At 54.2% G+C, this 24,011-nt stretch overlaps 1 protein-coding gene across 1 annotated transcript in view; it reads right to left on the bottom strand.

The window, feature by feature from the left end:
- Positions 1-24,011, bottom strand: part of LOC139250906 (B-cell scaffold protein with ankyrin repeats-like) — a 310,021-nt gene that overhangs the window by 40,561 nt on the left and 245,449 nt on the right. The window contains exon 9 of the mRNA XM_070873141.1: positions 543-657. Within this exon, the coding sequence (XP_070729242.1) occupies positions 543-657 (115 nt within the window). The remainder of the gene's footprint in view (positions 1-542; positions 658-24,011) is intronic.

The following is a 24,011-nucleotide window of genomic DNA, read 5'->3' as shown; positions in this document are numbered from 1 at the left end:
GCGGTGGGACATAAACCCCGGCACGGAGCGGTGGGACATAAACCCCGGCACGGAGCGGTGGCGCCCAGTGGCCTGTGTCTGTGCCGTACATTCTGTGCAATTCTGTATCATAAAGATGGGGGAGGTTACAGTGAGAAACCCAGACTGCAGCCTAACAGCGACCCATCAACAATAGATTGTAGATTAATTAATAACTGCAGAACCAGGGGAGATCGGCTCAACCTTATAAAAAGAAAGAAATTGCATTTAGATAGCGCCTGTCATGCCCTTGGGACAGCCCAATAGCTTTACAAACAATGGATTACTTGGAGTGTCTGCACTTGGTTATGTTGGAAAAGGCGTAGAAGAGGGAAGGTGTACTGACAATTTATGTTCAACTTGTTTGTACAGAGGGTGGTATATGTACGGAAGGACTGTCTGGGGAGGCAGTGGCAGCAGAGACAGTGGGAAACCTCAGGGAGAATTGGACAGATATTTGAGGGAGGGGGTTATTTTAGGGTCCTGCAGGGTGCTTCAGCTTCCCATATTCCAATGGTACTTACAGCTGTCAATCTGTGCCATCATTTCATAGATGCCTTCCTCTTTCTCTTGCTGATGAACACCAGAATCACCCCGCAGCGTTTCCTGCCACTGATTCTCTGACCTCTTCGTTGACACCTATGTAAAAGCAAACAGAAGGATTGTACCAATCACATCTTCCCCTCCCCTCCCCTCTCAGCGTTCCCAAGGGACCGCTCCCTCTGTGACCCCCTGGTCCATTCCACAGTTACCCCCAGCACCCCCTTCCCTTCCCACGGCACCTTCCTGTGCAAGTGCAGGCGATGTAACACCTGCCCTTTTAACTCCTCCCTTCCCACTGTCCAGGGCCCCAAATACTCCTCATAGGTGAAACAGCGATTTACTTGTACTTCTTGCAATGTAGTATACTGTGTTCGCTGCTCACAATGTGGTCTCCTCTACATTGGGGAGACCATTTTCATCATAGGCAGTCCCTCGGAATCGAAGAAGACTTGCTTCCACTCTTAGAATGAGTCCTTAGGTGGCTGAACAGTCCAATATGAGAACCACAGTCCCTGTCACAGGTGGGACAGATAGTGGTTGAGGGAAGGGGAGGGTGGGACAGGTTTGCTGCACGCTCCTTCCGCTGCCTGCGCTTGGTTTCTGCATGCTCTCGGCGACGAGACTCGAGATTGGGTGTCCGCTTTGCGGAACACCTCCGTTCAGTCCGTAAGCGTGACCCCGAGCCTCCGGTGGCCTGTCACTTTAATTCCCCACTCCACTCCCACTCTGACCTCTCCATCCTCGGCCTCCTACACTGTTCCAATGAAGCTCAATGCAAACTCGAGGTACAGCGCCTCATCTTTCGTTTAGGCACTTTACAGCCTTCGGGACTCAACATCGAATTCAACAATTTCAGATTATAAACGTGGCCCCTATTTCTTTCCTGTCACTTGGCAGCCGATGATGATTCCCATTTACACAGAAGGAGGGCATTTAGCCCATCGAGCCCATGTCGGGTATTAAACTCCAGTAATTATATCTGTTGATGTTATACGTGTGAAGTCCATTGTCTGATCTGAAAATAAACATGAGCTATTGTTCCACCTCTGTAACATCGCCTGTCTCTGCCCATGCCTCAGCTCATCCGCTGCTGAAACCCTCATCCATGCCTATGTTACCTCTAGACTTGACTATTCCAACGCACTCCTGGCTGGCCTCCCACATTCTACCCTATGTAAACTAGAGGTGATCCAAAACTCTGCTGCCCCATGTCCTGACTCGCACCAAGTCCCGCTCACCCATCACCCCCTGTGCTCACTGCCCCGTGTCCTGACTCGCACCAAGTCCCGCTCACCCATCACCCCCTGTGCTCGCTGACCCGTGTCCCAACTCGCACCAAGTCCCGCTCACTCATCACCCCCTGTGCTCGCTGACCTGTGTCCTAACTCACACCAAGTTCCGCTCACTCATCACCCCCTGTGCTCACTGCCCCGTGTCCTAACTCGCACCGAGTCCCGCTCACCCATCACCCCCTGTGCTCGCTGCCCCGTGTCCTAACTCACACCCAGTCCCGCTCACCCATCACCCCCTGTGCTCACTGACCCGTGTCTTAACTCGCACCGAGTCCCGCTCACCCATCACCGCCTGTGCTCGCGCCCCGTGTCCTAACTCGGCCATGGAGGGATTGGAAAACAAGGATGAGAATTTTAAAATTGAGGCGTTGCTGGACCGGAAGCCAATGTAGGTCAGTGAGCACAGGGGGTGATGGTGGGCGGGACTGGGTGTGAGTTAGGACACGGGGCAGCGAGCACAGGGGGTGATGGGTGAGCGGGACTTGGTGCGAGTTGGGACACGGGGCAGTGAGCACAGGGGGTGATGGGTGAGTGGGACTCGGTGCGAGTTAGGACACGGGCCAGTGAGCACAGAGGGTGATGGGTGAGTGGGACTCGGTGCGAGTTAAGACACGGGCCAGTGAGCACAGAGGGTGATGGGTGAGCGTGACTCGGTGCGAGTTAAGACACGGGCCAGTGAGCACAGAGGGTGATGGGTGAGTGGGACTCGGTGCGAGTTAGGACACGGGGCAGCGTGCACAGAGGGTGATGGGTGAGTGGGACTTGGTGCGAGTTAGGACATGGGGCAGTGAGCACAGGGGGTGATGGGTGAGCGGGACTGGGTGCGAGTTAGGACACGGGGCAGCGAGCACAGGGGGTGATGGGTGAGCGGGACTGGGTGCGAGTTAGGACACGGGGCAGCGAGCACAGGGGGTGATGGGTGAGCGGGACTGGGTGCGAGTTAGGACATGGGGCAGTGAGCACAGGGGGTGATGGGTGAGCGGGACTCGATGTAAGTTAGGACACGGGGCACAGGGGGTGATGGGTGAGCGGGACTTGGTGCGAGTTAGGACACGGGGCAGTGAGCACAGGGGGTGATGGGTGAGCGGGACTCGATGTAAGTTAGGACTCGGGAAGCGGGATTTTGGATGAGCTGAAGATTACGGAGGATTGAAGGTGGGAGGCCGGCTAGGAAAGCGATGCAGTATGTGGAGACTCTCATAGAAACATAGAAACATAGAAAATAGGTGCAGGAGTAGGCCATTCGGCCCTTCTAGCCTGCACCGCCATTCAATGAGTTCATGGCTGAACATGCAACTTCAGTACCCCCTTCCTGCTTTCTCACCATACCCCTTGATTCCCCTAGTAGTAAGGACTACATTTAACTCCTTTTTGAATATATTCAGTGAACTGGCCTCAACAACTTCCTGTGGTAGAGGATTCCACGGGGTCACCACTCTCTGGGTGTTTCGCCAACGTTTCGATGATTACTTTCCAGGGGGCACAGAGGGGGCAACAGATGTGATTCCAGGTATAAATTAAGTTAAGTTAAGCGACTTGTGTTTGTTTTCTGTTGAAAAGAGGCGACTTTCAGGTGATCTAATTGATGTTTTGAAGATTGTGGAAGGAATCGGTAACATTGAAGGGTTGAACTATCGGGGGAAGCAAGTTAATAATGAGGAAATGATAAGTACTATGGGAAATTAGGACAATCTTCACCCAGAGTTGTAGCTGAATGATAGAATAAATCACCAGGAATGCCCATTCATGTGGCCAGTATAAATAGGTTGAGGAAAACGGATTGAGGAGTCTGAGTAATAAACAGGAGTAAACTTTATCCTTTAGTTCTGTGACGTAGGGCTTGATGAGACAGAAGTTCAGGTCAGGAATTCCGATCATTTGCTGCTGAATTTCTGACTCGAGTTGCCAAGGGATGTGTTTCCCCGCTGGGATCAGTGACTTGGAAAATTGCCCCCTTATTATTTACTTCATAGAAACGTGGACCATTTCCCATTTCTCAGGAGCCTCTTATAAACAAAGGCAGACATTGATGCAGAGATTCAACACCGCCCCCAGTGCGCCAGTGCAGCCTTCGGCCGCCTGAGGAAAAGAGTGTTTGAAGACCAGGCCCTCAAATCTACCACCAAGCTCATGGTGCAGGGCTGTAGTAATACCCGCCCTCCTGTATGGATCTGAGGCATAGATGATGTATAGAAGGCACCTCAAGATATATCACCAACGATGTCTCTGCAAGATCCTGCAAATCTCCTGGGAGGACAGACGCACCAACATCAGTGTCCTCGACCAGGCTAACCTCCCCAGCATTGAAGCACTGACCACACTCGATCAGCTTCTATGGGCAGGTCACATAGTTCACATGCCAGATACGAGACTCCCGATGCAAATGCTTTATGCGGAGCTCCTTCATGGTAAACGATCCAAAGGAGGACAGTGGAAACGTTATATGGACACCCTCAAAGCCTCCCTGGTAAAGTGTGACATCACCACTGACACCTGGGAGACCCTGGCCGCAGACCACCCGAGGTGGAGAAAGTGAGTCCGGGAGGGTGTTGAGTTCTTTGAGTCTCAACGCAGAGAGCGTGAAGAGGTCAAAAGCAGGCAGCGGAAGGAGCGCGCGGCAAACCAGCCCCACCCACCCCTTCCCTTGACAAGTGTCTGTCCCACCTGTAACAGGGTCTGTGGCTCTCGTATCGGACTGTTCAGCCATCAAAGAACTCACGTTGGGAGCGGAAGCAAGTCTTCCTCAATTCCGAGGGACTGCCTATGATGATGATGAGAATGATACAGCACAGGAGGAGGCCATTGGGCCTATCGTGCCTGTGACAGAGCGATCCAATCGATCCCACTCCCCCGCTCTTCCCCACAGTGCTGTGACTTTTGCCTTTTCCAGTATTTATCCAATTCCCGGTTTGAAAGTCACTATTGAATCTGCTCCCACCGCCCTTTCAGGCAGCGCGTTCCCGATCACAACAACTCGCTGCGTGAAAACATTCTCCCCATCTCCCCCTCTGGCTCAATCGCCGATTATCGTCAATCTGTGTCCCTCTGGTTACCGACCCTCCTGCCCCTGGGAACAGTGTCTCCTGATTTACTCGATCAAAATCCTTTTGTAATTTTAAACGCCTCTACCAAATCTCTCCCTTAACCTTCTCTGCTCCGAGGAGAACAAGCCTAGCTTCTCCAGTCTCCCCACCTGTACAGACTGAACTCGTACAACGCAGCGTTTAACTGAAAGATTCCCGCAAATGTCACGAAACAATTCCTTTCCAAAGCCAGGGCGGCTTTAACAAATACACATTCTTGGCAAAGCACCGGCCCCGCTGGGAGCAGCCATCAGGAAATCACTGGCCTGGCTCTCCACGTATCCCCATCCACTGCCAGAACCACACTTGTTAAATTGGCCCTTGTATAATAATAAAAAAAATAAGTCTAGCTCTATTGATTTCCCAGTGGAATCCCTTTAAGTATTTGTTTCCAGTCACGGCAGAGCAGGCTGCGTGGGTTCTGTCCCAGCACTGACCTGTGATTGACAGCTAAGGCTCAGAGTGGGGCTGGAGTGTGTTCCTGACATGACCATCCAGACTCAGTACCTCAACACCCCCTCTCCCCTCCCCTCTCCCAGCTTGGCCCCTTCCTGGCTGCCTCATAACCGTTTCACAGCAGCTGCTTTCGTTTTAAGTCACCAACACTGCGGGTCTGACGATCATTCTTATTGTCCTTTCACGCAGATAATTGTGTCTGCGTTAATATGCCTTTAAATTCTGTAATATTTGCACAGAGCCTCTGCTTTGTCTAATTTAGATCTGAAAGAACCCTAATTGCAAACATCAGCACTCTGCTGTACGACAAAAAGAGGTTTTCAAGTCCCCTTTGATTGAGAATTCAAGCACAGCGTTCTGCAAGAAATACAAGAAACAACAGACTTTTGATATTACCTGAAAGAACACATCTCATTCTGCCTACGCCTTTCACGGCACATCTCTGCTCTCCCTTTCCCTTCCCCTTTAAACTGCGGTCGCCCTGGTAACCGGATAATCCAGGTACCCACACATTGTTCATCCTCTTACTTCCCATTGATATGATGAAGAATGACAAGGAGCTTGCAAAATTGCAGGAACTAAATAATTTATGAGGTATCCATTTCAATAGTTTTAACACTGACATTATAAATGAAGAAAGTAAAATTGCTTTCACACACAGTCGCTTTCATTTGCATATTTTATGATGTCAGTAAATGTCCCCTCCCTCGGCCAGGCAATGATGGGGGGGGGGGGGGGGCGGAGAGGCTGGGTGTGGATGGGGGGGGGCGTTGGAGGGGCTGGGTGGGGGAGAGAGTTATACTCGATGGGTGGGGAGGGGTGTGGGAGTGTATATTCCATGGGAGGGAGGTGGGGATGAGGGAACGGACGGGGAGAGAGAGTTATGTACTGCAGCAAAGCCCCGATCTGCAGCCTGATAATTCAGAATAGCAAGAAAAAATCATGTGTTGGCTTTTTATGATCTGTGAAAGAGTCATAATATTGTTATCCATTTGACAATTGGATGATAGAAATATTGCTGTCGGCCAACAGTGGTTTATATTGCAGACCGTGGAGAGGGCATGTTTTATAGATCATTCACTTGCTTTCCAAACACTGACAGTATATTTACTGGACTCACACAGGCACGCTGTCAGAACCACTGCACACAGAGTCACGCACACCATGCAATCACCTCCAACTCCCTTGCCACTGGACTGAGGCCTTGCTCCGTCAGGCCCGTGTGGTGGCTGGTGTGCAACGGCCATCCCACGGTTAAAAAATCCACACACAGGCACTTCCACCCTTTGAGTCATCCTCGACTCCAAGGGACTGCGTAAGAAGACGACTGCGCAGGAACAGGCCATTCGGCCCAACAGGTGGGTGCCGGTGTTTAGGTTCCATGCCAGCTCCCTCCCACCCCTCACAGAATCACAGAACGGTTACAGCACGGAAGGAGGCCATTCGCCCGTCGAGCCCGTGCCGGCTCTCTGCCAATCCCACTCCCCCGCCCTTTCCCCGTAGACCCACAACTGTTTCTCCTTCAGCTATTTATCCAACTCCCTTTTGAAAGCTGTCCTGTATGTAGACCATGTATACTAACTGTATAGTCACACAGGGTGTGCCACCAGAGGGCACTACGGTGGGAGACCTGAGGGTCACCTGTAAAGGTGTGCAGGGTCCAGTATAAAAGGCTGCCCACCATGCTTGTGCCTCACTCTGGAGTTACAATAAATGGGACTAAGGTCACAACAGCTCAAGTACAATACTAGACCTCGTGGAGTCATTCATCAGGGTATTAAAGACATAACAAAAGCCGCAATTGAGTCTGCCTCCACCACCCTCTCAGGCCCCACATTCCAGATCCTAACTACTCGCTGCATAAAAACATTTTTCCTCGTGTCGCCTTTGGTTCTTCTGCCAATCGCCTTAAATCTGTGTCCTCTGGTTCTCCACCTTTCCACCAATGGGAACAGTGTCTCTCGATCTACTCTGTCCACACCCCTCTTCATCTCACCCTATCAGCATAACCCTCTATTCCCTTCTCCCCCATGTGTTTATCCAGCCTCCCCTTAAATACATCGATACTATTCACCTCAACCCCTCCCTGTGGCAGCGAGTTCCACATTCTCACCCCTCTCCGGGGGAAGAAGTTTCTCCTGAATTCCCCGTTGGGTTTGAATGGCGGCACAGGCTTGAGAGGCTGAATGGGCTCCTCCTGATCCTCACTGTTGTGAGAGTGTGGCTGAGAAATCCTGGGGGCCACCCTCCCCAGGTGAAATGACAGAGTGCTGATCTGTCTGAGGTAACCGCTGGAAACGGACCGAGAGATTGGAAGTTACAGCGATGAGGAATAGATCGTAAGACTAAACTCAGATGGATCTTGATACGTCCTTACTACACAGTATAAATGCACACCAGGCCCATGCTTGAGAGAAGGTCAGTCTGTGACCTGTCCTTTATTCCTTAGCACTCAAGTGATGAAGGTGGGTGGAGCTTCCCCTTTTATACCTGAAGGTCCAGGTTAGGAGTGTCTCCCACCTAGTGGTCAGTGTTCTCACGGTGTACAACTTAGGTCAGTTTATACATGGGTTACAATGCTGGTTGAATACATGACATCACCTCCCCCCCCAAAGTCTTATTGGGATCACAGGTTAAGTCTCTCTGGTGGTTTACGCTCCCTTGTAGAGCGCCTGAGTTGGGGCTCCGGTTGTTGGGCGCTGGCCTGAGTGTCTGCTGTTTGCAGTGCCTCAGGCCTGTCCGGACTGCCCACAGTAACTGGGCTCTCCTCCCTTTGGTTCTGGTGTTCGGTCACCTGTGGTGGAGTGAACTCTATATCGTGTTCTTCCTCTGCTTCTTCTATGGGGTTGCTGAACCTCCTTTTTGTTTGATCCACGTGTTTGCGGCAGATTTGTCCATTGGTAAGTTTAACTACCAGAATCCTATTTCCCTCTTTGGCAACCACAGTGCCTGCGAGCCATTTGGGCCCTGCAGCGTAGTTGAGGACAAAAACAGGATCATTTACATCAATACATTGCGCCCTCGCATTCCTGTCATGGTAGTGATATTGTGACTGGCGCCTGCTCTTTCTTTCATGGTGGGGTGTATAAGGGATAATCGGGTTTTGAGCGTCCTTTTCATTAGTAGCTCTGCGGGTGGAACCCCTGTGAGCGAGTGTGGTCGGGATCTATAGGCCAACAGGAGGCGTGATAAGCGGGTTTGTAGGGAACCCCCTTGGAATCTGAGCATCCCCTGCTGATTATCTGCACTGCTCGTTCTGCCTGGCCGTTTGAGGCCGGCTTGAACGGTGCCATTCTAACATGGTTAATTCCATTGCCTGACATGAAGTCCTGGAATTCAGTGCTTGTGAAGCACGGGCCATTGTCGCTGACCAAGATGTCCGGTAGACCGTGGGCGGCGAACATTGCCCGTAGACTTTCTACCGTGGCAGAGGATGTACTTGAATTTAAAATGTCACATTCAATCCATTTGGAGTAGGCGTCTACTACAACCAAAAACATTTTCCCCATGAAAGGACCTGCGTAGTCCACATGGATGCGTGACCAAGGCTTGACGGGCCATGGCCAGGGGCTAAGGGGGGCTTCCCTGGGCGCATGGCCCAGCTGGGCACACGTGTTGCACCTGCGAACACAAAGTTCCAGATCTGCGTCTATCCCTGGCCACCAAACATGTGACCTGGCAATTGCCTTCATCGTGACAATGCCCGGGTGCCCATTGTGGAGTTCTCTGATGAACACCTCTCTGCCCATCTGGGGCATGACTACGTGGTTTCCCCACAGTAGGCAATCGGCCTGAATCGAGAGTTCATCCTTTTTGGTTTAAATTCATGGTTTAAATTTCTCAGGGCATGCCCTGTACGTGGCTGCCCAGTCCCCATTCAGGACATATTTCTTGACTAGAGACAATAGCGGGTCTCTATTTGTCCAGACTTTAATCTGACGGGCTGTCACGGGTGAGCCTTCGCTTCCGAAAGCTTCAACAGCCATGACCATCTCAGCACCATGCTCGGTAGCCCCCTCAGTGGTGGCTAGTGGGAGCCTGCTGAGTGCATCGGCGCAGTTTTCAGTGCCCGGTCTGTGTCGAATTGTGTAGTCATAGGCAGCTAACGTGAGTGCCCACCTCTGTATGCGGGCCGATGCGTTTGCATTTATGGCCTTGTTGTCGGCCAAAAGGGACGTTAGGAGTTTGTGATCTGTCTCCAGCTCAAATTTTCTGCCAAACAGGTACTGGTGCATTTTCTTTACCGCATATACACATGCGAGCGCCTCCTTTTCTACCATCCCGTAGCCCCTTTCTGTCTGGGACAGACTCCTGGAGGCATAAGCTACCGGCTGTAACTGACCCTTGGCATTGACATGCTGCAACACACACCCGACACCATAAGACGACGCATCGCACGTTAACACAAGTTTCTTACATGGGTCATATAGCGTTAACAGATTGTTGGAACATAACAAATTGCGTGCTCTATTAAAAGCCCTTTCCTGGCTGTCCCCCCAGACCCATTCGCGACCTTTGCGTAGGAGCACGTGTAGCGGCTCTAGCAGCGTGCTCAATTTGGGAAGAAAGTTACCAAAATAGTTCAGGAGCCCCAGGAACGAACGCAGCTCCGTCGTGTTACGGGGTCTGGGCGCTCTCTGGATCGCTTCCGTCTTGGATGCAGTAAGGCTGATCCCGTCTGCTGCTACCCTCATCCCCAGGAATTCCACCTCTGGAGCTAGGAAGACGCACTTCGCCTTTTTCAGTCGCAGACCTACCCGGTCCAGTCTGCGTAGCACCTCCTCCAGATTGTGGAGGTGTTCTTCAGTATCGTAACCCGTGATGAGGATGTCGTCCTGAAAAACCACCGTTCCTGGAATCGACTTGAGGAGGCTTTCCATATTTCGTTGGAAGATCGCGGCGGCCGAGCGAATCCCGAATGGACATCTGTTGTACTCAAACAACCCCTTGTGTGTCGTGATAGTGGTCAGCTTCTTCGACTCACTTGCCAGCTCCTGGGTCATGTAAGCTGAGGTCAGGTCTAATTTTGAAAAAAGTTTGCCAGCGGATAGCGTCGCAGAGGTCCTCCGCTTTCGGTAGCGGGTACTGGTCTTGGAGTGACACCCGATTGATGGTGGCCTTGTAATCGCCACATATCCTGACCAACCCATCCCCCTTGAGCACCGGCACAATTGGGCTCGCCCAGTCACTGAATTCGACTGGCGAGATGATGCCTTCCCTCAACAGGCGGTCCAATTCGCCTTCTATCTTTTCCCGCATCACGTACGGCACCGCTCTGGCCTTGTGGTGTACTGGTCTGGCGTCCGGGTTTATGTGAATCACTACCTTGGCCCCCATGAAAGTGCCAATGCCGGGTTGAAATAATGAGTCAAATTTGTCCAGGACCTGTGAGCATGATACTCACTCCACAGAGGAAATTGCATTGACATCGCCCCATTTCCAGTTCATGACAGCAAGCCAACTCCTCCCCAGTAGTGCGGGACCGTCCCCTGGGACAATCCAGAGTGGCAACCTGTTCTCCGAATCTTTGTGGGTCACGACTACAGTGGCGCTGCCTAGCACCGGAATGATCTGCGATAATCGCCGATAATTTTGGCCTCCTGGCCTTGGATGCCCACAACTTTTCGAACTGTTTGATACCCATCAGGGACTGACTGGCCCCCATGTCTAACTCCATTGATACTGGGATGCCATTGAGGAGCACTTTCATCATTATTGGTGGCGTCCTGGTGTATGAACTGTATACGTGCTCCACATGAAGCTGAACTTCAGCTTCCAGTGATTTCCCCCAGTGTCCATTTCTGCAATTTCTGCAGGTATTTTGCTCATCTCTGCAAACTCCGGCTGAATATGTGCCTCCACGCCTCCAACATGAGCTGCTGTTTGAAACAAAAGGTCCCTTGCCGGTCGATCGTCCCTGACTGCCCCTGTTATTGTCCTTGAGTGCACCATTAACAGGTGTTGATGGCCCCATTACTGGCCGCATTATCCCTTGCAATGGCGTGAATCGCTGTTCAGCTTGCCATTGTCTGTGTCGAACTCCCCCTCTGGGTTCGACTACATGTTGGGGCATGCCTGACTGCCCTTGTCTGCCTGGAGAACTGTGTGCTGCTTTAACAATGTTGAATCTCTGTCCCAACCATTCCTTAACACAGTACCTCTTGTCTGTTCTGCTCGTGGCCATGCTCGCGTGGTTTAAATCCCAGTTTCTTGTCGCCATTGATACGTCCTTACTATACAGTATAAATGCACACGAGGCCCATGCTTGAGAGAAGGTCAGTCTGTGACCTGTCCTTTATTCCTTAGCACTCAAGTGATGAAGGTGGGTGGAGCTTCCCCTTTTATACCTGAAGGTCCAGGTTAGGAGTGTCTCCCACCTAGTGGTCATTGTTCTCACGGTGTACAACTTAGGTCAGTTTATACATGGGTTACAATGCTGGTTGAATACATGACGGATCTGACTGAGGCATGCGAAGTTAGACAAGTCCAGAATTGGTCCTGATCCTTATGACCTCTATTCCTTTCCTGGGTTGGCCCCCCCCATGGCCCTCATTGGTGGAGCAACATTGACCCTTGTGTCGACTACTGGCCCTGCTCCTCTCAACCCCAGCTCAGCTTTCATGGTCAATAAAAGAAAAAAGGAAGACTTGCATTTCTATTATGCCTTTCACGACCACCGGATGTCCCAAAACACTTTACAGCCAATGAAGTACTTTTGGAGTGTAGTCACTGTTGTAATGTGGGAAAAGTGGCAGCCAATTTGCGCACAGCAAGCTCCCACACACAGCAACGTGATAATGACCAGATAATCTGTTTTTTTTTAATTGATGTTATTTGAGGGATAAATATTGGCCCCAGGACACCGGGGATAACTCCCCTGCTCTTCTTCGAAATAGTCACCTGAGAGCAGATAGGGCCTCGGTTTAACATGTCATCCAAAAGATGGCAGCTCCGACAGTGCGGCGCTCCCTCAGTACTGCCCCTCCGACAGTACGGCGCTCCCTCAGTACTGCCCCTCCGACTGCTGTGTGGCGCTCCCTCAGTACTGCCCCTCCGACAGTGCGGCGCTCCCTCAGTACTGCCCCTCCGACAGTGCGGCGCTCCCTCAGTACTGTCCCTCCGACAGTGCGGCGCTCCCTCAGTACTGCCCCTCCGACAGTGCAGCACTCCCTCATACTGCCCCTCCGACAGTGCAGCACTCCCTCAGTACTGCCCCTCCGACAGTGCGGCACTCCCTCAGTACTGCCCCTCCAACAGTGCGGCACTCCCTCAGTACTGCCCCTCCAACAGTGCGGCACTCCCTCAGTATTGCACTGGGAGTGTCAGCCTAGATATTTGCACTCAAGTGTCTGGACTGGGACTTGAACCCAGAACCTTCTGACTCAAAAGGCGAGAGTGCTGTCCACTGAGCACACGGCTGATGCTGACCTGTGGTTACAATAAACTGTTGTTTACTGTTAACATCAAGTGACCAAGTTAAACAGATGATCACGGTTCGGGTTCCTGTAGAGTTGCAAATGAAGCAGGTATCACGAGTATATTTCCAAGCTGTCTTTTCCAGGCAACTGCAGAGCGATTGTGCGACAGTTAATTTAACTAACAACTCTCAAATGCAGCCCACAGCACTCAAAGCTCCCGTTCCCTTCAGAAACTGTCATAATTATTAGCCAGTAACGTCTCCAGCAGAGGCAGTGCGACTTGTACCTAACGTTGGTTAACACTGTCACTCCTCCACACCTCCAATCATATTCAGATATCAGCTCATTATTTCTGAAACTCTTCAACAATCTACCTCAACTGCCCTAAGGTTCTCTTCACAGCCCACGCTAATCGACCAAATTCAACAAAGTTGTAAATTCTGTGTTAGAATGGTATCAGGGATACGGGACTACAGTTATGTGGAGAGATTAGAGAGTCTGGCATTGTTCTCCTTAGAGTGTCAGCAGATTGTGGGTACTGAGGGAGTGCCGCTGGGACTATTTGCTGAGATAGTTTGAGGAAAAGTACAGAGAAGTTTCATAGAATTGCTATAGGGAAAGTTTTACTCAAAATTCTTTGTTTTTTGAGGTTATCCATCCATTATTTTTGGATATCAGCTGTGGAAATGATGTATGGTCCAGGAAAATAATTGAAACTCATGGACGGAAGGATTTTTCCTGCACACAGTTTATCATTTGAAATGAAACATTTATTTTTTTAGCCTCAGGACCTGTTATAAGCTGCAGAAAATGCTCATCACAAAATTGACATCAGAAATATTTGAGGGCACAATATAATTTGTACAATGTGTGCTGGCTGTCAAGGAAAAGCCTTCTCCATGAAGCTCGCTCCATAAACCTTGTTATATCAGCTACTGCGTACAGGTGATGGGGTCAGCAGGTAGAAAGGATGGTGTGATGAGCTTCAACCTTCGTATCATGTGCAAGTGCGACAGAAATTGAGATTGCCACTGCAGAAGCAATTAGGGTTAGGATCAGAGGAACACGAGGAGGCCATTCAGCCCCTCGAGCCTGTTCCACCATTCAATGAGTTTTTGGAATTTAGGTAAACACCTGGATTACAACAACAATAATACAGCATCACTAAAACATCCCAAGCATTTCAAAGAAGCGATTATCAGACACAAGTTGACACTGGCCCACAGAAGGAGATATTGTGACAGGTGACCAAAAGCTTGGTCAAAGAGGTCGGTTTTAAGGAGCATCTTAAAGGAGGAGAGAGGCGGAGAGGTTTAGGGAGGTGTACAATATGCACCAGTGAATATGCTCATAGGTTTGTAGAGCTGTTGCTTTGTGAGTGGCTTAGCTGTCACGTGATGTTCACAAGACTCAATAAAACCCCAGTCCGTTGGGTCTCGATAATCCACGATGAGGTATGCAGTTGTGAGCCTGGTGAATGAACTGTTAACGTGTCGTGTGATTGAAGAACAACAAGGCCTCAGGAGCAGATGGAATCCCTGCCAAAGCACTAAAACATGGCGGAGAAACACTACTGGTGCGAATACAGAATCTCATTTCTCTCATCGAGACGAGGTAAGCGTCACCATCTTCAAGAAAGGCAACAAGCCCAATTGCGGTAACTACAGAGGAGTTTCCCTGCTGTCGGCCACAGGGAAAATCATCGCAAGAATCCTCCTCAATCGCCTTCTCCTTGTGGCTGAAGAGCTCCTCCCAGTGTCGCAATGCAGATTCCGTCCACTAAGGGGCGCAGTGGACATGATCTTCACCGCGCGACAACTACAAGAGAAATGCAGGGAACAACACCAACCCTTGTACATGGCCTTCATTGACCTCACAAAGGCCTTCGACACTGACTATGGAGCGTCCTCCTCAAATTCGGCTGCCCTCAAAAGTTCGTCACAATCCTCTGCCTGCTCCATGATGACATGCAGGCTGTGATCCTGACCAACAGATCCACCACAGACCCAATCCACGTCCGTACAGGGGTCAAGCAGGGCTGTGTCATCGCACCAACGCTCTTCTCGATCTTCCTTGCTGCAATGCTTCATCTCATCCTCAACAAGCTCCTCGCTGGAGTGGAGATAATCTACAGAACGGGAAACTGTTCAACCTCTGCAGCCTCCAGGCTAGATCCAAGGTCGTCCCATCCTCCGTCATTGAACTACAGTACGCGGACGATGCCTGCGTCTGCGCACACTCGGAGGCCGAACTCCAAGCCATTGTCAACATCTTCACCGAGGCGTATGAGTGCATGGCCCTTACACTAAACATCTGTAAGACAAATGTCCTCTACCAACCTGACCCAGCAAATACAGCACTGCCCCCCAGTCATCAAGATCCACGGCGCGGCCCTGGACAATGTGGATCACTTTCCATACCTCGGGAGCCTACTATCAGCAAGGGCAGACATTGACGACGAGGTCCAACACTGCCTCCAGTGTACCAGTGCAGCCTTTGATCACCTGAGGAAGAGAGTGTTTGAAGACCAGGACCTCAAACCTGGCACCGAGCTCATGGTCTACAGGGCAGTAGTGATATCCTACCCTCCTGTATGGCTCAGAGACGTGGACCATGTACAGCAGGCACCTCAAATCGCTGGAGAAATACCATCAACACTGCCTCCGCAAGATCCTGCAAATCCATCGGCAGGGCAGACGCACCAACGTCAGTGTTCTCGCTCAGGTCAACATCCCCAGCATCGAAGCACTGACCACACTCGACCAGCTCTGCTGGGCGGGCCACATTATTCGCATACCCGATACGAAACTCCCAAACCAAGCGCTCTACTCGGAACTCCAACACGGCAAGCGAGCCAAAGGTGGGCAGAGGAAACGTTTCAAGGACACCCTCAAAGCCTCCTTGATAAAGTGTAACATTCCCACCGACACCGGGAATCCCTGGCCAAAGACCGCCCTAAGTGGAGGAAGTGCATCCGGGAGGGCGCTGAGCACCTCGAGTCTCATCGCCGAGAGCATGCAGAAACCAAGCGCAGGCAGCGGAAGGAGCGTGCGGCAAACCAGTCCCACCCTCCCGTCCCTCAACCACTGTCTGCCCCACCTGTGACAGAGACTGTAGGTCCCGCATTGGACTCTTCAGTCACCCGAGAACTCATTTTTAGCGTGGAAGTAAGTCTTCCTTGACTCCGAGGGACAGCCTAAGAAGAAGTGTGATTGTTAAACTTTTGTTAATAATCCAACCAGTTCGCAATAGCAATATGTTGTAATGAATTTTATGAAGCAAATACATTACAGGAGGGAATTCCAGAGTTAGGGTGCAGGAAGCTGAAGGCACAGCCGCCGATGGTTGGGCGAATCGATTTGCTCGCGCCTTCGCGGCTCACAGATAAGTGATGGCACCAGGGAGGGAAATCACGGGCCTCGTGGGGGCAGGGCAGCGGGCCGCAGGGTCAGGGGTCAGGAGGTCGGCCGAGCAGAGCTCGGGAGGTCAGGAGTCAGGGGGCCGGGAGGTCGGGGGTTGGGAGTTTGGGAGCCGGGAAGTCGGGGGCCAAGGGGCCAGGAGTTTGGGAGGTTGGGGGCCGGTAGGTCAGGGGCCAGCGGGCCAGGAGGTCGGAAGGTCGAGGGTTGGGGGCCAGGGGGCTGGGAGGTCGAAAGGTCGGAAGGTCGAGGGTCGGGAGGTCGGAAGGACGGAAGGTCGAGGGTCGGGGGCCAGGGGGCCGGGAGGTCGGAGGTCAGGGGGCTGGGAGATCGGAGGTCAGGAGTCAGGTGGCCGGGAGGTCAGAGGTTGGGAGTCAGGGGGCCAGGAGGTCGGAAGTTAGGAGTCAGGGGGCCGGGAGGTCGGGGGTTGGGAGCCGGTAAGTCGGGGGCCAAGGGGCCAGGAGATTAGGGGCCGGTAGGTCAGGGGCCAGGAGGTCGGAAGGTCGAGGGTTGGGGGCCAGGGGGCTGGGAGGTCGGAAGGTTGGAAGGTCGAGGGTTGGGGGCCAGGGGGCTGGGAGGTCGGGTGGTCGGAAGGTTGAGGGTCGGGGGCCAGGGGGTCGGGAGGTCAGAGGTCAGGGGTCGGGGATCTGGAACGGAGCAGTGGTGATTGGGAGGGTCCTTTAATGTGGGATTGGGAGCAGCGTTGCCAACTTAACTTTGTTGTGAGGTGACGCTTCGGGCTGGGCTCCTGCCATTGTCCCGGCTCCCTTGGGGCAAAGCAGCGGAGTGGGGACTTGAAGCAGGTGTTAGGCCTGGTATTGAATGTGCAACCCCTGCTTCAGGTGGGGCAGGGCCTTACCAAAATGCCGGCGGACTGCTAACATTGTACCCTTGTTTGAAAAGGGAGAAAGGGATAGACCGAGTAATTACAGGCCAGTCAGCCCAACTTCGGTGGTGGGAAAATTATTGAAAAAATCCTGAGGGTCAGGATAAATCTTCATTTAGAAAGACACAGATTAATCAAGGACTGTCAGCATGGATTTGTTAAGGGAAGGTCGTGATTTGATTTTTTGGAGGAGGTAACAAGGAGGGTCGATGAGGGCAGTGCGTTTGATGTAGTGTATATGGATTTTTAAAAGTACTTGGATGTGCACTTGAAGTGCTGTAACCTACAGGGCTACGGACCAAGAACAGGAAAGTGGGATTAGGCTGGGTAGCTCTGTGTTGGCCGACGTGGACTCGATGGGCCGAATGGCCTCCTTCTGTGCCGTAAATTTATATGATTCTATGAATATGGCGGCCAGCACGTTTATGGTCTCACGCATCGAGCCCGCCGTTTTGGGGACTTACGAGGTCACGCAGTGCGTGAAAGAGCAGCGCCAGGTCACCACGTTGCTTGGCCAATACAGTCAGTGTGGTGTACTCGGTGAGTGAGCGAGGGATGAAGATGCACTGTCACATTGAAGGTTTTTCTGGCCAATCTGTGTTTCTCTGTTTTGACAAAGTTCTCGAGCAGCCGTGCTGGACACATTAGATATAATACATCAGCCCGGGCACTTGGCAGAACACCGAGAACCTGAACTGATGGAACGGCTGGCGAGCAGGAGTGATTATCAATGGCCTGCTGAAATGGGGGCATGGATTTTCCATTAGATTATCCCTGCTCAACAATTTTGACTTTAATTAAATGGCACTCTTGGCAAAGGTTCACCACATGACGGAGCGGCTGGGCCGTCCATCTCCCAAATATCAACAGCCGTTTGCATTTCCCTAGTTCCATCTGCTACCCGTTAATCCATCTCCGGGGAACTACTTCTCAAAGACTCTGTGTAGGGAAAGGAGGCTGGTGATAAGAACATAAGAAATAGGAGCAGGAGTCGGCCATTCGGCCCCTTGAGCCTGCTCCGCCATTCAATACGATCATGGCTGATCTGATCATGGACTCAGCTCCACTTCCCCGTCCGCTCCCCATAACCCTTCACTCCCTTATCGCTCAAAAATCTGTCCATCTCCACCTTAAATATATCAATGTAACTATTTGTACTGCACTTTTTTTGACAGACATGTGACAGGCTCCGGTCCCTGTCAAGCTCCGCCCCACCTGCCCTGAATCATTCCATCCACTTGGTGCTGAGAAGCAGGCCTCCTTTCCCTACACAGAGTCTTTGAGAAGTAGTTCCCCGGAGATGGATTAACGGGTAGCAGATGGAACGAGGGAAATGCAAACGGCTGTTGATATTTGGGAGATGGACGGCCCAGCCGCTCCGTCATGTGGTGAACCCTTGCCAAGAGTGCCATTTAATTTAAGTCAAAATTGTTGAGCAGCGGGGGGCCGAGAGAGGGAGAGAGACTGGGGGAGAGAGAGAGAGAGAGAGAGAGAGAGAGGGAAAGGCTGGGGGAGAGAAAGAGAGAGAGAGAGAGAGAGAAGCTACGGGAGAGAGAGGCTGGGGGAGAGAGAGAGAGAGAGAGAGACTGGGGGAGAGAGAGAGAGAGGCTGAGGAAGAGCGAGAGAGACTGGGGGAGCGAGAGAGAGAGGGAGAGGCTGGGAGAGAGAGAGGGAGAGGCTGGGGGAGAGAGAGAGTGAGAGAGACTGGAGAGAGAGTGGCTGAGGGAGAGAGAGAGAAAGAAAGAGAGAGACTGGGGGAAAGAGAGAGCACGAGAGGCTGGGGGAGAGAGAGAAAGAGAGAGGCGCTTGGGAAGAGAGAGAGAGAGAGAGAGGCTGGGGGAGAGTGACAAAGAGGATGGGAGGAGAGAGAGACACAAGTGGGTGGGGGAGGAGCGACACGGGTGGGGTGGGGGGGGGTGTATAGGAGGGGAGAGAGGGAACTCAGGGCAGATGTTCACGTTCTTCCAACCCCCGACATCGTTGGAGTGGATAATATCCAGAAGTCTCGACACTGTCACTATTCACTTCGTACCCAATAAACCTGTCAACAATCTGTACACAATGTCCCATCTATAGTGGGGTGGGAGAGGGAAGGATGCACTTGCGCTGGGGTAAGGTAATTCGGCTGGGGAAGGTATGCATTTGGACTGCCCCTCCGACAGTGCGAAGCTCCCTCATACTGTCCCTCCGACAATGCGGCATTCCCTCAGTACTGTCCCTCCGACAATGCGGCATTCCCTCAGTACTGCCCCTCCGACAATGCGGCACTCCCTCAGTACTGCCCCTCCGACAGTGCGGCACTCCCTCAGTACTGCCCCTCCGACAATGCGGCACTCCCTCAGTACTGACCCTCCGACAGTGCGGCACTCCCTCAGTACTGCCCCTCCGACAGTGCGGCACTCCCTCAGTACTGCCCCTCCGACAGTGCGGCTCTCCCTCAGTACTGCCCCTCCGACAGTGCGGCACTCCCTCAGTTCTGACCCTCCGACAGTGCGGCACTCCCTCAGTACTGCCCCTCCGACAGTGCGGCACTCCCTCAGTACTGCCCCTCCGACAGTGCGGCTCTCCCTCAGTACTGCCCCTCCGACAGTGCGGCGCTCCCTCAGTACTGCCCCTCCGACAATGCGGCACTCCCTCAGTACTGCCCCTCCGACAATGCGGCACTCCCTCAGTACTGCCCCTCCGACAGTGCGGCGCACCCTCAGTACTGCCCCTCCAACAATGCGGCATTCCCTCAGTACTGCCCCTCCGACAGTGCAGTGCTCCCTCAGTACTGCCCCTCCGACAATGCGGCGCTCCCTCAGTACTGCCCCTCTGACAGTGCGGCGCTCCCTCAGTAATGCCCCTCCAACAGTGCGGCATTCCCTCAGTACTGCCCCTCCGACAGTGCGGCGCTCCCTCAGTACTGCCCCTCCGACAGTGCGGCGCTCCCTCAGTACTGCCCCTCCGACAGTGCGGCGCTCCCTCAGTACTGCACTGGGAGTGTTAGCCTGGATTATGTGCTCCAGTCCCTGGAGTGGGACTTGAACCCACAACCTTCTGACTCAGAGGTGAGAGTGCTGCCCACTGAGCCATGGCTGGCTGAGAGAGGGAAGTGACCTATCAGACACTTTAGCCACGGTAAAAAGCCAGTGGGCCTGTCAGCAACATGTATCTGAGCCACGAACATTGCTCAGTCTGCTCTCTCTGGCAGAGACGTTCCGAATTGTCTGTTGACCCCAGTTGTACTTCCTTGCTTTGCTGGCATGGACTGGTTGGGCTGACAGCCTCTTTTTGTGCTGTCTGCTTTATGTAATTTATTCCACAATGGCTTTACCGTGGTTCTGGAACCTGTTCCCCCAGCGATGAATCAGCCTGACGATTGTCTTGGAAACTCCGAATTCATCGCCCCAGCGACCCTAGCTTCCCACAGGAAATAGAAACATAGAAACATAGAAATTTACAGCGCAGAAGGAGGCCATTCCGGCCCATCGTGTCCGTGCCGGCCGACAAAGAGCCGCACGGCCCTCGGTCAGCAGCCCTGAAGGTTAGATATAAACCTATGAACAATGGCGGAAAGGCAAAGAGCACCCAGCCCAACCAGTCCGCCTCACACAACTGCAACATCCCTTACACTGAAACATTCTACACTCCACCCCAACCGGAGCCATGGGATCTCCTGGGGGAGGCAAAAAACAAATAAAAACCCAGGCCAATTTAGGGAGAAAAAATCTGGGAAATTTCCTCTCCGACCCATCCAGGTGATCGACACTAGTCCAGGAGATCACCCTGGCCGTATTCTATTCCCTGCAGTACTTACCGTTATATTATTACTGTTTTGTCTTTGATACTCTTATGAATGACTCCACGAGGTCTAGTATTGTACTTGACCTATTGTGACCTTCGTCCCATTTATTGTAACTCCAGAGTGAGGCACAAGCATGGTGGGCAGCCTTTTATACTGGGCCCTGCACACTTATACAGGTGACCCTCAGGTCTCCCACCGCAGTGCCCTCTGGTGGCACACCCTGTGTGACTATACAGTCAGTATACATGGTCGACAGACAGGACATTTAGCATTATAATGAGCTTGGATTCCGAGACTTAAAGTCCTGATTTCCAGAATCATCTTTGCGAAAGGTCTCCGGACCCTTGCAAAGGTAATAATACATATCTTTTTTATTTATTCAATCATTCATGGAATGTGGGAATTGAGGTATATTGGGATCGGGCGGGAAAGTGGAGTTGAGGTCGATGATCAGCCATGATCTCATTGACTGGTGGAGCAGGCTCGAGGGGCCGAATGGCCGACTCCTGCTCCTATTTCTTATGTGGGTGTCGCTGGCAAGGCTGGCATTTATTGCCCATCCCTAATTGCCCCTTGAGAAGGTGGTGGTGAGCCGCCTTCTTGAACCGCTGCAGTCCGTGTGGTGAAGGTGCTCCCACAGTGCTGTTAGGGAGGGAGTTCCAGGATTGTGACCCAGCGACGATGAAGGAACGGCCGATATATTTCCAAGTCGGGATGGTGTGTGACTGGGAGGGGAACGTGGAGGTGGTGGTGTTCCCATGGGCCTGCTGCCCTTGTCCTTCTAGGTGGTAGAGGTCGCGGGTTTAGGAGGTGCTGCCAGACAAGCAACTCCTTTTGTATGACTCGATAATCAGGCCCAGCTTGGTGGCTAATTCCTTCAGGACACGGCCAGCTCGATCAATGATGGTTCAACTCAACCACTTTTGAGGGCGGATGTACGAATACAGGAAACTGCTGGGCAGGAAAAGACCAACTGGTCCATCGAGTGTGCCTCACACTCCTGATGGCCGGAGATTTGTGACTACACACTCCCCACCCCCCAACCTCCCCCCTCCACTCCGCAACCCCTCACCCCCTCCACTCCGCAACCCCTCGCCCTCTCCACTCCGCAATCCCTCGCCCTCTCCACTCCGCAACCCCTCGCACCCCTCCACTCCGCAACCCCTCGCCCCCCTCCACTCCGCAACCCCTCGCCCCCTCCACTCCACAACCCCTCGCCCCCTCCACTCCGCAACCCCTCGCCCTCTCCACTCCGCAACCCCTCGCCCCCCTCCACTCCGCAACCCCTCGCCCCCCTCCACTCCGCAACCCCTCGCCCTCTCCACTCCGCAACCCCTCGCCCCCTCCACTCCGCAACCCCTCGCCCTCTCCACTCCGCAACCCCTCGCCCCCTCCACTCCGCAACCCCTCGCCCCCCTCCACTTCGCAACCCCTCGCCCCCTCCACCCCACCCCGCAATCCCTCGCCCCCCTCCACCCCGCAATCCCTCGCCCCCTCCACTCCGCAATCCCTCGCCCCCTCCACTCCGCAACCCCTCGCCCCCTCCACTCCGCAACCCCTCACCCCCCCTCCACCCCGCAACCCCTTGCACCCCTCCACCCCGCAACCCCTCGCCCCCCCTCCACCCCGCAACCCCTCGCCCCCCCTCCACCCCGCAACCCCTCGCCCCCCCTCCTCCACCCCACAACCCCTCGCCCCCCCCCTCCACCCCACAACCCCTCGCCCCCCTCCACCCCACAACCCCTCGCCCCCCTCCACCCCGCAACCCCTCGCCCTCTCCACTACGCAACCCCTCGCCCCCCTCCACTCCGCAAACCCTCGCTCCCCTCCCTCCCTCCCTCGCTCCCTCCACTCTGCAACCCCTCGCCCCCCCTCCACCCCGTAACCCCTCGCCCCCCCCTCCACTCCGCAACCTCTCACCCCCTCCACAACCCCTCGCCCCCCTCCACCCCGCAACCCCTCGACCCCTCCACCCCGCAATCCCTCACCCCCTCCACTCCGCAACCCCTCGCCCCCTCCACTCTGCAACCCCTCGCCCCCCGCAACCCCGCAACCCCTCGCACCCCTCCATCCCGCAAGCCCTCGCCTCCCCCTCCACCCCGCAACCCCTCGCACCCCTCCACCCCGCAACCCCTCGCCTCCCGCTCCACCCCGCAACCCCTCGCCCCCCTCCACCCGCAACCCCTCGCCCCCCGCAACCCCTCGCCGCCTCCACTCCGCAACCCCTCGCCCCCCTCAACCCCTCGCCCCCTCCACCCTGCAACCCCTCGCTCCCCTCCCTCCCTCCCTCCACTCTGCAACCCCTCTCCACCCCGTAGCCCCTCGCTCCCCTCCCTCCCTCGCCTCCTCCACTCCGCAACCCCTCGCCCCCTCCACCCCGCAACCCCTCGCTCCCCTCCCTCCCTCGCCCCCTCCACTCTGCAACCCCTCGCCCCCCCTCCACCCCACAACCCCTCGCCCCCTCCACCCCGCAACCCCTCGCCCCCCTCCACCCCGCAAACCCTCGCTCCCCTCCCTCCCTCGCTCCCTCCACTCTGCAACCCCTCGCCCCCCCTCCACCCCGTAACCCCTCGCCCCCCCTCCACTCCGCAACCCCTCACCCCCTCCACTCTGCAACCCCTCGCCCCCCTCCACCCCGCAACCCCTCGCCCCCTCCACCCCGCAATCCCTCGCCCCCTCCACCCCGCAATCCCTCGCCCCCTCCACTCTGCAACCACTCGCCCCCCTCCACCCCGCAACCCCTCGCAACCCTACACCCCTCGCCCCCCCTCCACCCCGCAACCCCTCGCCCCCCTCCACCCGCAACCCCTCGCCCCCCGCAACCCCTCGCCCCCTCCACTCCGCAACTCCTCGCCCCCCTCCACCCCGCAACCCCTCGCCCCCTCCACCCTGCAACCCCTCGCTCCCCTCGCTCCCTCGCCCCCTCCACTCTGCAACCCCTCTCCACCCCGTAGCCCCTCGCTCCCCTCCCTCCCTCGCCTCCTCCACTCCGCAACCCCTCGCCCCCTCCACCCCTCGCTCCCCTCCCTCCCTCGCCCCCTCCACTCCGCAACCCCTCGCCCCCCCTCCACCCCGCAACCCCTCGCTCCCCTCCCTCCCTCGCCCCCTCCAC

The sequence above is a fragment of the Pristiophorus japonicus genome, chromosome 2 (assembly GCF_044704955.1).
Source record: "Pristiophorus japonicus isolate sPriJap1 chromosome 2, sPriJap1.hap1, whole genome shotgun sequence".
Lineage (NCBI taxonomy): Eukaryota > Metazoa > Chordata > Chondrichthyes > Pristiophoridae > Pristiophorus > Pristiophorus japonicus.
Note: the sequence above shows the minus strand (reverse complement) of the source record. Positions and strands in the feature narration are given on the sequence as shown.